Here is an 18,220-nt window from a genome sequence, read left to right on the forward strand (position 1 = left end):
GGACAGCAATCATCTATACCTTTTTTTCCCATCCTATATGGATGGATGGAATATTTGAACGTGGAAATTCAATAATTTTTTTTTCCTTTAAGTGTGAATATACATGACAGTAAAAGTAATTTTTAAAATGGAATGAATGAATGACAAACTTTAAAAACAAAGATTTTAATGAAAAAAAAGTTTCAACAAATGAGGATAAAAGTAACAAACATAATATTTTAACTACATGAATTACCCTTAAGAGTTTATCTTGAAAGTTTCCAGCAGGCCCCCAATATAGTATACCCTCTGGGTTGGCTTTGGGAGCCAGATATGTCATTAATAAAGGAGCAATAAACAGGGTGGCTTATATAATATATAAAGGTATATCACAAATTGTCACAGTGTTGGTATGTTACTGCGAGGATTATTAATGATCAATTAAATTTACAGTTCTGATCCTATCAAGTCGGAGTTATTTAGTATACAGATTATAAAGTGAACAATGGAAACCAAGTTGTTCAGCAGCAAAGATATAACTGGTCAAATAGGCAGCTGTGGTTTTGTTTGGCAAGTCATACACTGCTATAATCAGCTCTGCAGAACTGCTTTAATTTTCAACTGGAGTGGCATACATTACATGTGCATTTTAACCACTTGGTAGCTGAAGTAGTTAGGAAATTTGCTTGCATCTACAAATGTGTCATATTTTCATTACTTTTACCATGTTTTGCTACCATTTACTCTGAATGGATATGCTTTCAAATAAAATACAAAAAAGTGTTGGAAATGCACAGCAGCAATTATCAAAGGAAAACAGCAGGTTCATATTTTGAGTTATTGGTGTTTTTGATGAAAGGTTAAACCAGAAACATTAACCAATCCTTCCCTTTCAAATGCTGATTAATCGGCTGCTTATTTCCTATGTTTATTTCAATTTCCAGCATTAGTGGTTGTATTTTTTATCAATACATGTGCCTTAAATATTCTGTGAAATCACAAAGCATAACATGGACATATGCAACAATAACACCTGAAATTTCACAGTATATTCAGAAAAATATAGTCATTGCACGGTTAGAAAATACATAACATTTAAATTTTTTCTTAAAAAGGAATGCCTTATCCCCAAAGCTTTCTGATCTGCTTAGGCTAAATACCTATTCTAACAGAGAGGACGCACACATGACCTTCCCCAACACTTCCACCGATGCTGGTCTTGAGCCAGTTGTTATGATAAACTCAAATATTTGAGTTTGTTTCCTTATTTTCCCTGCTTCCTCTAAGAACATAATAGGAGCAGGTGTGGGCCATATGGTCCTTTGAGCCAGCCTCCACCATTCAATAAGATCATGGCTGATCTTCGACCTTAACTCCACTTGCCTAACCGATCCTCATATCCCTCGATTCCCTTAGCGTACAAAAATCTATCGATCTCAGTCTTGAATATACTCAACAACTGAGCTCTAAAGGCTTTCTAAGTATCTCTCCACAATGATACAATTGAAATCAGGAACTCAGTGAGGTGTGGGATTAATCAAGCAGTCTATGGCTCTGTGAGGTCCCTCTTGGGTGCTTCACTGACCAAGGTGGCAGGGAGTCAAGTAGTTCCCATGCCACTGTCAATATGCACTCAAAATAGCTATTATGAAATGTGCAAGAGCTTGAGGTTGGATAGGCTTTCAATTTTCCCTCGTTATATGGAAGAGTCTTTCCTTTAACCATAACTGGGAAATTGGTGTGATTGAATTCAAAGCAAGAATCCACATCTTACCACTTTATGACATAAATAGCACATTCAAACACCAACACACTGCAACACCAAGCCAGCCTTTTTTTATATTGTGTTTTGTCCGAGTACACTATTATTTTACATATTGCAAATAGGTTTCAAGCAAATGTGTCTGAAAATTTTGAAAAGTTATGTGCCTTCAGCAGCCAAATGGTTAAAATGAGTTCAGTAGCAAACATCTCTTTTTCAGTTTGTGTATGTGTGCCAATCTGTGATTGTCACCTCTCAGCAAGGGAAAAATTATAATGAAAGCAATAACCAGTCACCTTGCACATTTACTGTTGAATTGGCAACTTAAAAGCAGAGTCTGTAACTGTTTTTCTTGGAGAGATTAAACTGAAACCAGCCACTTCTATTCAGCAGTAACCTTTATTGTTATTGATGAACAGTGGAAATCGGAGAATAACCTCTGACTTATTTGGCTATACTGGTTAGTTACCTGCTAAATACATTAACTGTATTTTCAGTACAAAGATAGGCTATGTGCCAGTTAAACTAGCAATATATATATATTATTGTCAGTAATAAAGATACAAAGTTTAGAAACATGAATGATTTCACACATTAAAAAAAGCAGCTGCAGCCTACTGGTGTATAAAAAATTCCAAAATTTCTATAAATACAAAGAAATACAGCAAGCCTACTGTAAAATAAGAACATACATATCACAGATAAATGGAACAGTTTTACAATATGCACAGCAAGACACGTGTGACAAATAAACACTGGAAAGGGGATATGAAAATACAAATTCCAACAGAAGAATCTAAGAACACCATCTGAAATTCTTAAACTGCAAGCAAAGAGACAACGTGAATGTGAATGGTCGGACAGAGGGATGGCGATAGTAGACGGGGAGGGAACCAAGCCGACAGTTGGAAGGCATTAGGCGTCAGACAGAGGCTTGTCAGGAACAGCTGCTGGTGAGTATTGATTGATAGTGTTTTCATTCTGCTACTGAAGAGTTGCAGACAGTCCCAGGTTTGAGAAGAAGTGCAAGGCTGGTGCATACACACACAAAACACACACACACAAAAAGTCATTTGACAGATGGCTCCACTGACATCTACCACAGTGTCTTCAATACTTAATGTTTTTAAATTCCTGGAATACAATACATTTCAATTAAAAATGTTGCAATTAAGTCAAAATTAGTACTGTTGGCATTTATCTAACTTGTGTTCATTGGATTGTACTATACCAATAGAAATAAGACAAGAATTAATGATACGACTAAGTGATTAATTTTTGGTCTTGAGTAAACCAATGGAAAAGATTCAAGACAAAATTTTTTGTTCAAAAATATACTTAATTAAATTCAAGCAATTGCATGCTATTTTGTCAATGGGCAAGTCTAACAGTGCATTGTTATCAAAATCTGTTCTTTTTCAAGAGCAGTGCTGGATGCACACAGCAAGATAAAAAAATTCCTACAAATCACATCACTTTATTTCACTCTTTTATACATAGCTTCTGAATCTGTCTGGCACTATTTCAAAGACTTAATAGTAGTTAACACCCTATAGCACATCATGTACACGTCAGCTAAAACCTTGACTGGGGTTTACAACACCAAGACATTCCTTTCTATCCAGATGATTTACAAATGCACACTTACAATGCTAACTAGTCAGCTTCTTTACATTGTGTGCACTAATATACAGAAATAATCAGAAGCAAAGTGCAAGAAACCACATCCACCCATCATTGTAGACCAATTCTGACAGTGTACAGGTTATTTCACCAACACAGACCAGCACTGCTGTCACTGATCATCATGTTCAAAATTTCCACCGTTACAAATGATTAACACATACTGAAATATCATGCACTACAATAAAATGGCAAAAGCAATAGTAGAAAGAAAGACAAAACAAGTAAGTCCAGTACTGTTCGCAGATTCCAATTTAAATTGATTTCATATTTCAGTTGATTTGGGATGTTTTCATTGCTTCAAAAATGAATCATTTGACGATATGTAGGAAGTAGATCATATAAAACATTTAAAATGTTCAATAAAGTTGTTCTAATACTACAAAGTTTACAGTAATGTGTAAAGATTTGGAGAAAGTTTCTATTTCAATGTTCCAAACGTCAATCAGTGCAGATTTCATATTCTTCCTGGAATGTGCTCTTGATCAATCTCTTCAAGCAGGTGAATGAACTGATTGAAGCCTTCTTTTACAGCATCCATGTTCTCTACAGAGCAAGGCTGAAGGATCCATCGCTGCCCTCTTGCAAGTGGTTCCAGTTCAAAGTATTTCTTAATCTGAAAAAAAAACACATTTTAGGAAAAACTGTATGATGGTCGACAAGTCAAATTGTGATGGCTAATTTTACAGTGACACATAGAGGAGATTAAATGTGGTAACTACTTCTGCTCCTATGTCTCATGTTTATGTTCTTATAATCACACACAGGTATGGGATCACTGTAGACTTCAATATCTGGTTCTGACGAAAGGTCATCGACCTGAAACGTTAACTCTGTTTCTCCCTCCACAGATGCTGCCTGACCTGCTGGGTATTTCCAGCTTTTTCTGTTTTTATTTCAGATTTCCATCATCTGCAGTATTTTGCTTTGGTATCAAGATCAGTCTTTGTTGGTTTATCACACTGTTATTGCACCTGTCTGTAATTATTTACAGCGCAAAAGTGTTATACTGGACAAGTATTCAGGGCAAGCCTAATTCGAAAAGATAGCCATCCGTGGCTAACTAAAGAAAAAAAGGACGGTATCCAATTAAAAACAAGGGCATACAAAGTGGCCAAAACTAGTGAGAGGTCAGAAGACTGGGAAGCTTTTAAAAGCCAGCAAAGAACGACTAAAAAAATGATTAAGGGAAGATAGACTATGAAAGTAAATTAGCACAAAATATAAAAACAGATAGCAAGAGTTTCTATAGGTATATAAAAAGGAAAAAGGTGGCTAAAGTAAATGTTGGTCCCTTAGAGGACGAGGCCAAGGAATTCGTAATGGGGAACATGGAGATGGCAGAAACTCTGAACAAATATTTTGTATCAGTTTTTACGGTAGAGGACACTAACAATATTCCAACAGTGGATAGTCAAGGGGCTATGGGGGGGGGGGGGGGAGGAACTTAACACAATCACAATCACTAAGGAGGTGGTACTCAGTAAGATAATGGGACTAAAGGCAGATAAATCCCCTGGACCTGATGGTTTGCATCCTAGGGTCTTGAGAAGTAGCGGCAGGGATTGTGGGTGCATTGGTTGTAATTTACCAAAATTCCCTGAATTTTGAGGAGGTCCCAGCAGATTGGAAAACTGCAAATGTAACGCCCCTAAAAAAGGAGGCAGACAAAAAGCAGGAAACTATAGACCAGTTAGCCGAACATCTGTGGTTGGGAAAATGTTGGAGTCCATTATTAAAGAAGCAGTAGCAGGACATTTGGAAAAGCAAAATTCGATCAGGCAGAGTCAGCCTGGATTTATGAAGGGGAAGTCATGTTTGACAAATTTGCTGGAGTTCTTTGAGGATGTTACTGCACAAGATAAAAGTTCACGGGGTTGGGGGTAATATATTAGCATGGATAGAGGCTTGGCTAACTAAAAGAGAACAGAGAGTCGGGATAAATGGTTCATTCTCTGGTTGGCAACCAGTAACTAGTGGGGTGCCGCAGGGATCAGTGCTGGAACCCCAACTATTTACAATCGATATTAACGACTTGGAAGAAGGGACTGAGTGTAACTAGCCAAGTTTGCTGACGATATAAAGGTGGGAGGAAAAGCAATGTGTGAGGAGGACACAAAAAATCTGCAAAAGGACATAGAGAGGCTAAGTGAGTGGGCAAAAATTTGGCAGATGGCATATAATGTCGGAAAGTGTGAGGTCATGCACTTTGGCAGAAAAAAATCAAAAAGAGCAAGTTATTATTTAAATGGAGAAAGATTGCAAAGTGCTGCAGTACAGCAGGACCTGGGGGTTCTTGTGCATGAAACACAAAAGGATAGTATGCAGGTACAGCAAGTGATCAGGAAGGATAATGATATCTTGGCCTTTATTGCAAAGGGGATGGAGTATAAAAGAAGGGAAGTCTTGCTACACCTATATAAGGTATTGGTGAGGCCACACCTGGAATACTGCGTGCAGTTTTGCTTTCCATATCTACGAAAGGATATACTTGCTTTGAAGGCAGTTCAGAGAAGGTTCACTAGGTTGATTCCGGGGATGAGGGGGTTGACATGAGGAAAGGTTGAGTAGGTTGGGCCTCTACTCATTGGAATTCAGAAGAATGAAAGGTGATCTTATCGAAATGTATAAGATTATCAGGGGGCTTGACAAGGTGGATGCAGAGAGGATGTTTCCACTGATGGGGGAGACTAGAACTAGAGCGCGTGATCGTAGAATAAGGGGCCGCCCATTTAAAACAGAAATGAGGAGAAATTTCTTCGCGCAGAGGGTTGTAAATCTGTGGAATTCGCTGCCTCAGAGAGCTGTGGAAGCTGGGACATTGAATAAATTTAAGACAGAAATAGACAGTTTCTTAATCGATAAGGGGATAAAGGGTTATGGGGAGCGGGAGGAGAAGTGAAGCTGAGTCCATGATCAGATCAGCCATGATCTTATTAAATGGCAGAGCAGGCTCGAGGGGCTGTATGGCGTACTCCTGTTCCTATTTCTTATGTTCTTATGTAAACATTTTGACTGGTCCTTTAACTGCAAGATATACAATTAGTTTTATCACATGAACATTTCATATATTTTATTTAATTTATAAACCGAGGTGAACTGTTTAGCAGTCTTACTGACCAATAAATTAAACTCAGTTACAACTGATACAGAAAGATCAAATTTGAAAGCACTTTCTTATTGAAAAATCCAACTGTGCTCATTAACTAAAGTACATATTTGATTATGAATGCCATTGACAAACATTCTTAGTATAGCATGCTCAAACAAATTTAATTCAAGAAAACTGATGTGTACCTGAAAACAAAGAAGAATGTTTAGAAATACCAGAAATGTCTAGTCAGACATTTATTGTGTAGCTTATTTAACCCTTTGACTGCTGAAGTCTATGCTTATTTAAAAAGTTTGGAAGTGGAGTTGAGGCCAAGATCAGATCAGCCATGATCTTATTGAATGGCGGAGCAGGCTCGAGGGGCCAAATGGCCTACTCCTGTTACTATTTCTTATGTTTTTATGAGAACAATCACAGCTTCGCCAGTCTCTCCACATAATTGAAATCAGTCATCCCTTGTGCCATTATAATCAAACATAATGCTTAGATTTTTGAAATTCAAATGTATTTAAATATTCCAGCTATTAGAAATAGTAGAATGTTTTGTTTACAGACAAACAGAAACTAATGTTGTGGTTGCTGTAACAAACTAGTGCAACACGTGTTTTGTGTTATCTGCATATTTTGTTTCTAATTGAAAAATCAGAAAGGTCAGTTTGCCATCTGGGAAGTATACATGGAAAATAAACAGCTGGCAGTGGGTTACAAATCTGTAACATACTTGAGGGATTTGGATGACGTCAAACAGTTTACACAGTAATCCGAACCCAAGATTGTAGAACAGCCCTGAAAAACCCCCAGTCATCACTTAAAATATATTCAACTTAGTTTTTATTTGTTCAGACCATTGCTGTTGGAGGTTTTCCATTGAAGTTTGACTTTTCCTTTAGTATTGCTAATAGGCACCATTATAGTTGGTGAGCTTTTCTGTGTAACTATCGTGTGATAGGAATAGGGAACCGTTTACAGTCTGGCTACACCAAGGTTATAATAAAGTCAGCTGACAGGAACTGTAGACATTTACTGCAGAAAAATTATTCTTGTTTTACAAATGTCAATCTGTTTGCTGGTTTATCTAGTACTTTTCAAATTAGAGCATTTCCCTCTTTCAAAAGGCAGTGCAAGAGATTATTTTTTTTCCCAAATTGCATTGCACCACTTTCTGTCAGACTCTACTTGCTGGTGAGAAACAGTCTGCAGTCTGCAGTGAACTATGAGACTATTCTCCTTACTGGATTATCCTTCAAAATGCTTTGTCAACTTGTTATTGTCTACTTTCAAAAACGTGATTGAAATTTTGAGACAGCTGAAATTTTATGGGAATACCTCCCATATGAGAAAAACACCCTGCAGCTAACCCATAGCTTTTATTGCATTAGCACATACATGATATGGGTGTGACATAATGACATCAGTGTGTGCTATATCATTACATCAATGCAATGACCAGTTATCTTTGAATTTGGAGCAAGTATGCTGTAAAACTGAAGACAACTGTGTAATTCCCTTCGGATGATTCCACCAGAGCCAGAAACATTGGAGATCACCTGCCCCTGAACTCATTCCAAGCATATAATAATACACTAATTTCAGGAGGGCCAACTCTTTTGTTAGTCCATGGTAAAGGCACAGATTAATCAAGGACAGTCAGCATGAATTTGTTCAGGGAAGGCCATGTCTGACTAACCTGATTGATTTTTTCAGGAGGCAACGAGGAGGGTCGATGAGGGTAGAGTGTTTGATGTAGCCTACATGGATTTTAGCAAGGCTTCTGACAAGGTCCCACATGGCAGACTGGTCAGAAAAGTAAAAGCCCATGGGGCCCAAAGGAAAGTGGCAAGTTGAATCTAAAATTGGTTCAGTGGCAGGAAGCAAATGGTAATGGTCGACGGGTGTTTTTGTGATTGGAGGTTCTTTGCAGTAGGGTTCCACAGTGCTCAGTACCAGGTCCCTTACTTTTAGTGGTATATATCAATGATTTAAACTTCAATGTAGGGGGCATGATTAAGCAGTTTGCAGATGATATGAAAAATAGCTGTGTGATTGATAGTAAGGAAGAAAGCTGTAGATTGCAGGAAGATGTCAATGGACTGGTCAGGTGGACAGAAATGTGGCAAATGGAATTCAATCCAGAGAAGTGTAAGGTAATGCATTTGGGGAGGGCTTACAAGTCCAGGAGTACACAATAAATGGTAGGATACTGAGAAGTGTAGAGTAACAGAGGGACCTTGGAGTGCATGTTCACAGATCCCTGAAGATAGCAGGCCAGTTAGATAAGGTGGCATAAGGGATACTTTCCTTTATTAGCTGAGGCATAGAATACAAGAGCAGTGAGGTTAAGCTAGAACTGTGTAAAACACTAGTTGGGCCACAGCTGGAGTACTGTGACCAGTTCTGATCACCACATTACAAGAAAGATGTGATTGCACTAGAGAGGGTACAGAGGAGATTTACGAGGATGTTACCAGGAGGCGAGAATTTTAGCATTGAAGATAGATTGGATAGGCTGGGGTTGTTTTCGTTGGAACAGAGGAGGTTGAGGAGAAACTTAATTGAGGTGTATAAAATTATGAGGGACCTAAATAGAGGAGGGACCTATTTTTCTTGGCAGAGGGGTCAATAACCAAAGGGCATAGTTTTAAAGTAATTGGTAGAAGGATTAGAGTGAGTTGAGGAGAAACTTTTTCACCCAGAGGGATGTGGATGTCTGGAGCTCACTGCCTGAAAGGGTGATAGAGGCAGAAACCCTCACAGCATTTAAAAAGTACTTGGATATGCACTTGAATGTGCACATTCAAATTACATCCATCTATAGTCAATATATTTCAATAGTCAATATAGTCAATGTATACACTGAGGCATATGAAAGCATGGGCCTTACACTTAACATCCGTAAGATAAAGGTACTCCACCAGCCTGTCACCGCCGCTCAGCACTGCCCTCCAATCATCAAAATCCACGGCGCGGCCCTGGACAACATGGACCATTTCCCATATCTCAGGAGCATCTCATCAACAAAGGCAGACATTGATGCGGAGATTCAACATCGCCTCCAGTGCAACCTTCGGCCATCTGAGGAAGAGTGTTTGAAAACCAGGCGCACCAACATCAGTGTCCTCGACCAGGCTAACATCCCTAGTATTGAAGCACTGACCACACTCGATCAGCTTCGCTGGGCAGGCCACATAGTTCGCAAGCCAGATACGAGACTCCCTAAGCAAATGCTTTATGTGGAGCTCCTTCATGGTAAACGAGCCAAAGGAAGACAGCAGAAACGTTATAAGGACACCCTCAAAGCCTCCCTGGTAAAGTGCGACATCACCTCTGACACCTAGGAGACCCTGACCGAAGACCGCCAGAGGTGGAGAAAGTACATCCGGGAGGGCGTTGAGCTCTTCGACGCAAAGAGCATGAAGAGGCCAAGCGCACGCAGCGGAAGGAGCGTGCGGCAAACCAGCCCCACCCACCCCTTCCCTCGATGAATGTCTGTCCCACCTGTAACAGGGTCTGTGGCTCTCGTATCGGACTATTCAGCCATCAAAAAACTCACTTTGGGAGCGGAAGCAAGTCCTCCTCGATTCCGAGGGACTGCCTATGATGATGGATCTACTTATTGATAAAATGTTGAATGATAAAACTTTTGACCAGAATGAATCTTAACATGCATTTCAGATTGTCACACATCTTACTTTGGTTTACTTTGAAATGTTGTTTCATTGTGCATGCGCAGTGGAATCCCGAGTTTCAGAGGAAACTGGAACAACTCGATGCGCAATTTAGCTTACGTGAATGAAGTTGTATTATCTGATATATATCACTCAAGTTGACCCGGAACGTACAACAAATATACAATTTACTGCGGTTAATAGTCCTCCGCTTCACTGCTAATTGTATCCAAGTACACCCACATTGCTCTAAACACACATTCCAAAATTATTTTGGCTTCTGTGATTATTAACCCAGACATGATAGTAATGTTGCAGATCCTATTAGTGGTGTATCTGAGCCAAAATGATCAGTTTTTGCTGTATATTTATTCATATTCTTCAGTGGAAAACACTGCTCTTTTGAGGAAGAACCACTGAGCAAGATCAGGGAATATGGCTGGAATGTTTGAGGTGGAATTGGGGCTGTTTTATTCTAACTGTGCCAATTACTGGTTGAACATCACTGCTGAAATAACAATTGATAAACAGGGAACTTTGTTAATGTTGCAACTTATTATTGCTTATTCAAGTATGCAATTCTACAAATTAACTCCACAATCTTTACAGGTAAAATAATCTCGAATCCTGGCAGCAGCATTAAACATTGTAACACTATGGTATGAATAGTTCTAGTCTACCTAGTGTATAGACAAACCTAACCCAATAAAGCATGAAATCAAGGTAGATCATTTAGCAAGCAATTGCTGTAAACTGGTTTCTTTCCCAACCTTTAACTCCCCCCCCCCCCCCGGCCAGGCCTGGCTTATGTTAGGTTCCTTTCCACAGCAGCTTGCAAATCCTGATAATTTTCCCAAGTCACCATTGTTCAATTGTGGGAAACATCACCGATGAGGCTTATCCTGTCCTCACTGGACAAACACAAACATACTTTCAGTAGGGATAGTAATCTTAACAAGAACAGGCATTGACAACGAGATTCAACATCGCCTCCAGTGTGCCAGTGCAGCTTCAGCCACCTGAGGAAAAGTGTTTGAGGACCAGGCCCTCAAAACTGCCACCAAGCTCATGGTCTACAGGGCCGTAGTAATACCCACCCTCCTGTATGGCTCAGAGACATGGACCATGTACAGTAGACACCTCAAGTCGCCGGAGAAATATCACCAACGATATCTCCGCAAGATCCTACAAATCCCCTGGGAGGACAGATGCACCAACATTAGCGTCCTCGACCAGGCCAACATCCCCAGCATTGAAGCACTGACCACACTTGATCAGCTCCGCTGGGCAGGCCACATAGTTCGCATGCCAGACACGTGACACAGACTACTCAGAACTCCTTCACGGCAAACGAGCCAAAGGTGGGCAGCGGAAATGTTACAAGGACACCTTCAAAGCCTCCCTGATAAAGTGCAACATCCCCACCGATACCTGGGAGTCACTGGCCAAAGACCATCCTAAGTGGAAGAAGTGCATCTGGGAGGGCGCTGAGCACCTCGAGTCTCATCGCCGAGAGCATGCAGAAATCAATCGCAGGCAGCGGAAAGAGCGGCAAACCAGTCCCACCCACCCCTTCCCTCAATGACTATCTGTCCCACCTGTGCCAGAGACTGTGGTTCTCATATTGGACTGTTCAGCTGAAGAACTCATTTTAAGAGTGGAAGCAAGTCTTCCTCGATTCCGAGGGACTGCCTATGATGATGAGGGATAGTAATCAGGCGTGGGAACACTGGCCAATTATTCCTTCCTTGATCCAGGGGAGGCGAGGCGAACTATAGTGTCCCTTCCAGCAAACTGGCTGAGATCAGCTAACTCAGCACAGGCCAGAGAATGAACCTGGAACCCTCCTGGTAATTTCTTAAGACATAAGAAATAGGAGCAGGAGTAGGCCATTTGGCCCCTCGAGTCTGCTCCACCATTCAATAAGTTCACGGCTGATCTGATCATGGATTCAGCTCGACTTCCCTGCTCGCTGCCCAGAACCCTTTACTCCCGTATCGCTCAAAAATCTGTCTCCACCTTAAATATATTCAATGACCCAGCCTCCACAGCTCACCGGGACAGAGAATTCCATAGATTTACAACCCTCAGAAGAAATTGCTCATCTCAGTTTCAAATGGGCTGCCCCTTATTCTGAGACTATGTTCCGTAGTTTTAGTTTCCCCGAGTGGAAATTTCCTTTCTGCATCCACCTTGTCGAGCCCCCTCGTTATCTTCTAAGTTTCAATAAGATCACCTCTCATTCTTCTGAACTCCAATGAGCATGGGCCCAACCTACTCAACCTATCTTCATAAGTCAACCCCATCATCTCCAGAATCAACCTAATGAACCTTCTCTGAACAGCCTCCAATGCAAGTATATTCTTCCTTAAATATGGAGACCAAAACTGTACACAGTTCTCTATGTTGACCTCACCAATACCCTGTACAGTTGTAGCAGGACTTCTTTGCTTTTATACTCTCTACCCCTTGCAATAAAAGGCCAACATTCCATTTGCCTTCCTGATTACTTGCTGTACCTGTATACTAACTTTTTGTGTTTTCATGCACAAGGACCCCCCCAGGTCCCTCTGTACTGCAACACTTTGCAATTTTTCTCCAGTTAAACTATAATTTGCTTTTCTATTTTTTCTGCCAAAGTGGATAATCTCACATTTTCCAACACTATACTTCATCTGCCAAATTTTTGCCGTCTCACTTAGCCTGTCTATATCCCATTGCAGATTTTTTGTGTCCTCCTCACAATTTGCTTTCCCACCTATCTTTGTATCAGCAGCAAATTTGACTACATTACACTCAGTCCCTTGATCCAAGTCATTAATATAGATTGTAAATAATTGAGGCCCCAGCACCGATCCCTGTGGCACCCCACTAGGCACTGTTTGCCAATCGGAAAATTACCCATTCATCCTGACTTTCTGTTAGTTAGCCAATCCTCTATCCATGCTAATATATTACCCCCAACACAGTGAGCTTTTATCTTATGCAGTAACCTTTTATGTGGCAACTTATCGAATGCCTTCTGGAAATCCAAATACACCACATCCACTGGTTCCTCCTTATCCACTCTGCTCGTTACATCCTCAAAGAACTCCAGCAAATTTTTCAAACATTATTTCCCTTTCATAAAACCATGCTGACTCTGCCTGATTGAATTATGCTTTTCCAAATGTCCCGTTAATGCTTCCTTAATAATGGATTCTAGCATTTTCCCAACGACAGATGTTAGGCTAACTGGTCTATAGTTTCCTGCTTTTTGTCTGTCTCTTTTTTTAAATAGGGGCGTTACATTTGAGGTTTTCCAATCTGCTGGGACCGTCCCAGAATCCAGGGAATTTTAGTAGATTACAACCAATGTATCCACTATCTCTGCAGCCACTTCTTTTAAGACCCTAGAATGTAAGCCATCAGGTCCAGGGGACTTGTACGCCTTTAGTCCCATTATTTTACCTTAACTAGATAAGCCCTCAGGGAGGTGCCACCAGTTAAACCTTTCAATTCTAGCAATTCTCTAGATAAATACAAAGTTCCTAGGCAGCCCAAGTGACCATCTGGGAGCTTTTTAAAATGTCTTTGCACCAGTTGCAGTTGTACTCCTCATGGTAACGGTTGTGTCTCAAATAAAGCAATATGACCGAGTACTGTAGACTTGAATAAGTGTGATCTTAGTCTCTTTATTCTGACTCGAGTGCTGGCACAGCATGGGAGGCCTGCTTATATGCAGTGCTCCCAAGGGATGCTGGGATCCTTTGGGACTCCAACAGATGCACCCTCTGGTGGCGGTAGAATGCTGGTTACAAGGTGTTGCATATATAACATCACTGCCCCCCTCCCTCCCCCCAAAGTCAATAGTACACTTATTTACAGGGTGAGACAATCTGGGGCTTTCTGCTCCCTATTCAATCGTCTCGGTACAAACACAGGTGCAGGTGAGTTGGTTGGGCCTTCGCTGGGCTGCTGTGCAGCTGGCCTTGCTGGGCTGCTGGGGGTGATGAGTTCAGCTTCATGGTCAACCGTGATGCCGGTTGCCACTTGTGTGTGTGCCGGAGGGTCGAAGTTGGTGGTGTCCTCTTCAGGTTGCTCGTGGCGATCTGTGAATCGCAGTTTGGTTTAGTCCAAATGCTTTCTGCAAGTTAATGCATTTGCAAGTTTGACCTCAAACACCCTACTCCCTTCTTTGGCTACAACAGTGCCAGAAGCCATTTGGGACCATATCCATAGTTGAGTATAAATACAGGGTCATTGACTTCAATATCGCGTGACAAATTTGCGTGATCATGGTACATGCTTTGTTGATGCCACTTGCCCTCGACATGATCATGGAGATCAAGGTGGGCTAGAGAGAGCCTTGTTTTGAGTGCCCTTTTCATGAGCAGTTCGGCAGGGGGAACTCCAGTGAGCGAGTGGGGTCTTGTGTGGTAGCTGAGCAGGACTCGGGACAGGCGGGTCTGCAGGGAATCTTCCGACACGGGTTTCAAGCTTTGCTTGATGGTTTGGACTGCCCGTTCTGCCTGGACGTTAGATGCGGGCTTAAACGGGGCAGATGTGACGTGCTTGATCCCATTGAGGGTCATGAATTCAGCACTGGTGAAACACGGCCCATTGTCGCTAACAAGGACATCAGGCAGGCCGTGTGTGGCAAACATGGCTCGTAGGCTTTCGATGGTGGCAGTGGACGTGCCTACAGACATTATTACACACGCAATCCATTTTGAATAAGCATCCACAACAACCAAAAACATTTTGCCTAGAAATGGGCCAGTGAAGTCAACATGGATCCTAGACCACGGTTTGAGGGCCATGGCCACAAACTTAGCGGTGCCTCCTTGGGTGCATTGCTCAGTTGAGAGCAAGTGTTGCATTGGCGCATGCAAAACTCCAAATCTGAGTCGATGCCAGGCTACCACACGTGATCTGGCTATAAGCTTTCATCATTAATATGCCTGGATGGGTACTGTGTAGGTTGCGTATGAACGTTTCCCTGCCTTTCTTAGGCAAAACCATGCGATTATCCCACAAAAGACAGTCCACTTGTATGGATATTTCGTCTTTGCACCACTGGAACGGCTTGAACTCTTCATGCAGCTCCGCTGGGACACTGGACCAGCTCCCATGGAGGACACAATTTTTTTTTAAACAAGGGACATAAAGGATCCTGGCTGGTCCAGGTCCTGATCTGGCGGGCGGTAAGGGTGCCTTTTTGTTTTCAAATGCATCCATCACCAAGAGCAAGTCTGCATGCTGTGCCATTTCCACCCCGGTGGTGGGCAATGGTAGCCGACTGAGAGCATCAGCGCAGTTCTCTGTGCCTGGCCTGTGGCGAATTACATAGTTCTATGCAGACAGCATGAGCTCCCATCTTTGGATGCAAGCAGAGGCATTGGTATTAATACCTTTGCTCTGAGAACAGCGATATGAGTGGCTTATGGTCAGTTTCTAACTCGAAATTAAGCCCAAACCAGACACTGGTGCATTTTTTTCACCCCATAAACGCATGCCAGAGCTTCTTTTGTAATCATGCTGGAGACCCTTTCGGCCTTGGACAAACTCCTGGACGCATAAGCGACCGGTTGCAATGTTTCCGATTTGTTTGCTTGTTGTAACACACACCCGACCCTGTATGAAGACACATCGCAAGCTAGCACTAAACGTTTACATGGGTCATACAGAACAAGCAGTTTGTTGGAATACAACAGATTTCTGGCTTTCTCAAAAGCAGTCTGTTGTGATTTCCCCCATACCCAGTCATCTCCCTAATGTAGCAACACATATAGAGGTTGCAGCAAGGTGCTTAACCCGGGTAGGAAATTATGAAAATAATTGAGGAGTCCCAGGAATGACTGCAGCTCCATCACGTTCTGTGGTCTCGACGCGTTCTTGATGGCCTCCGTCTTGGCGTCGGTGGGTCTGATGCCATCTGCCGCGATTCATTTCCCTAAGAATTCGACCTCTGGCGCCAGGAAAACACACTTCAAGCGTTTCAACCTGAGTCCCACACAATCTATCTGATTTAAAACCCCTTCCAGGTTCTGCAAGTGTTCGATTGTGTCCTGACCTGTGATCAATATGTCGTCCTGGAAAACCACGGTGCGTGGAGCTGACTTTAGCAGACTCTCCATGTTCCTTTGAAAAATAGCCACGGCTGATCAAAGATCGAATCCCAAACGGGCATCTATTATAGATGAACAGACCTTTGTGCGTGTTGATGCAGGTGAGGCCTTTTAAAGATTCCGCCAGCTCCTGCGTCATGTAGGCCGAGGTCAGGTCCAACTTAGTGAACGTCTTCCCTCCTGCTAGTGTTGCAAATAGGTCGTCTACCTTGGGTAGCGGGTACTGGTCCTGCAGCGAAAGACGGTTAATCATTACTTTATAGTCCCCACAAATTCTGACCGTGCCATCGCCCTCGAGAACCGGAATAAATCGGACTGGCCCACTCGTTGAACTCAACCAGCGTGACAATGCCCTCTATTTGCAGCCTGTCAAGCTCGATTTCCACTTTCTCTTGCATCATGTATGGCACCGCACATGCCTTGTAGTGAATGGGTCGTGTACCAGGAACTAAGTGGATCTGCACCTTTGCCCCAGAGAAATTTCCGATGCCTGGATCAAACAACGACGGGAACTTGCTCAAAACCTGGGCACGAGGCGTCGTCGACAGACGAAAGCGCTCGGATGTCATCCCAGTTCCAGCGGATTTTTCCCAGCCAGCTTTTGCCAAACAGTGTGAGGCCATCTCCTGGTACAATCCATAGTGGTAGTTCGTGCACCGCTCCATCATAGGAGACTTTTACTGTTGCACTGCCAATTACAGGGATCAGCTTTTTAGTGTAAGTTCTCAGCTTGGTATGAGTAGGGCTCAGCTTGGGCCTTTGTGCCTTGTTGCACCACAGCCTCTCGAAGGCCTTTTTACTCATGATAGACTGATTCGCACCCGTGTCCAATTCCATGGATACTGGAATTCCGTTCAGTTCAACTTTTAACATGATTGGTGGACATATCGTGGTGAAGGTGTGTACCCCCGTACACTTCTGCCTCCTCGGTTCGAGTCTCTAGTTCAGTTTGATTCGCCATGGATCGGTCTTCCTCTGCAACGTGGTGGTTAGCAGGGTTTGCAGCTCGTCTGCACATTCGCTGGCGGTGTCCCATTGTTCCACAGCCTTTGCACGCATAGTGTTTGAAGCGACATTGATGGGCTCGATGATTACCTCCACAGCACCAACAAGGTGTTAATTGCCTCGCATTGACACTTGATGGCAGACTCAGTCATCGGAGGTCATGCAGCTGCAGGCGTGTACGTTGTCGCATATGCATTCCTGCCTGAAAACGACGTTACTTTGTGTACAGTACTTGCTGATGCATCTTTATGCTGTGAAATTTGTTTGGTGTTATCGCTGGTGGACATAAATGCCTGGTCTATCGTTATGGCTTTGCTCAGGTTCAACAGTCAATAGTTTGCGAAGATTAACCTCATGGCCAATGCCAAGCACAAAAAAGTCTCTTAGTATTTGCTCCAGGAATCCACTGAATTCGCAATGTCCTGCAAGGTGCCTTAGTTCGGCGATGTAGCTCACCACTTCCTGGCCTTCAGACCGTTGACATGTATAAAATCGACACCTTGCCATCAGAACGCTCTCCTTCGGATTTAGGTGCACCCAGCATACACAGTTCTTCATACGATTTGGTTGTTGGTTTCACCGGAGCAAGAAGATTCTTCATGATGCCATAGGTTATTGTCCCGCAGATGGTGAGAAGGATCGCCCTTCGTTTGGCAGCGTTCTCATTCCCTTCCAGCTCGTTGGTCAAAAAGTATTGGTCGAGTCGCTCCACGAAGGCTTCCCAATCATCCCCTTCTGAGAATTTCTCCAGGATACCAACAGTTCTCTGCATTTTCGAGTGATCGTTTGTTATCTATTACTTGTCGCCCGTTGTTATGTCTCAAATAAAGCAATGTGACTGAATGCTGTAGACTTGAGTAAGTGTGACGTTAGTCTCTTTATTCTGACTCCAGAGTGCTGGCAC

At 42.4% G+C, this 18,220-nt stretch overlaps 1 protein-coding gene across 2 annotated transcripts in view; it reads right to left on the bottom strand.

The window, feature by feature from the left end:
* Window positions 1-231: 231 nt before the first annotated feature.
* Window positions 232-18,220, bottom strand: part of LOC139240236 (ADP-ribosylation factor-like protein 15) — a 462,002-nt gene continuing 444,013 nt past the window's right edge. For both annotated transcript variants that reach the window (XM_070868727.1, XM_070868722.1), the window contains exon 5: window positions 232-4,040. In XM_070868727.1, coding sequence (XP_070724828.1) covers window positions 3,882-4,040 — 159 coding nt within the window. In that variant the 3' untranslated portion in view covers window positions 232-3,881. The remainder of the gene's footprint in view (window positions 4,041-18,220) is intronic.

Source organism: Pristiophorus japonicus, chromosome 2, assembly GCF_044704955.1.
Source record: "Pristiophorus japonicus isolate sPriJap1 chromosome 2, sPriJap1.hap1, whole genome shotgun sequence".
In the NCBI taxonomy this organism is placed as follows: Eukaryota; Metazoa; Chordata; class Chondrichthyes; family Pristiophoridae; genus Pristiophorus; species Pristiophorus japonicus.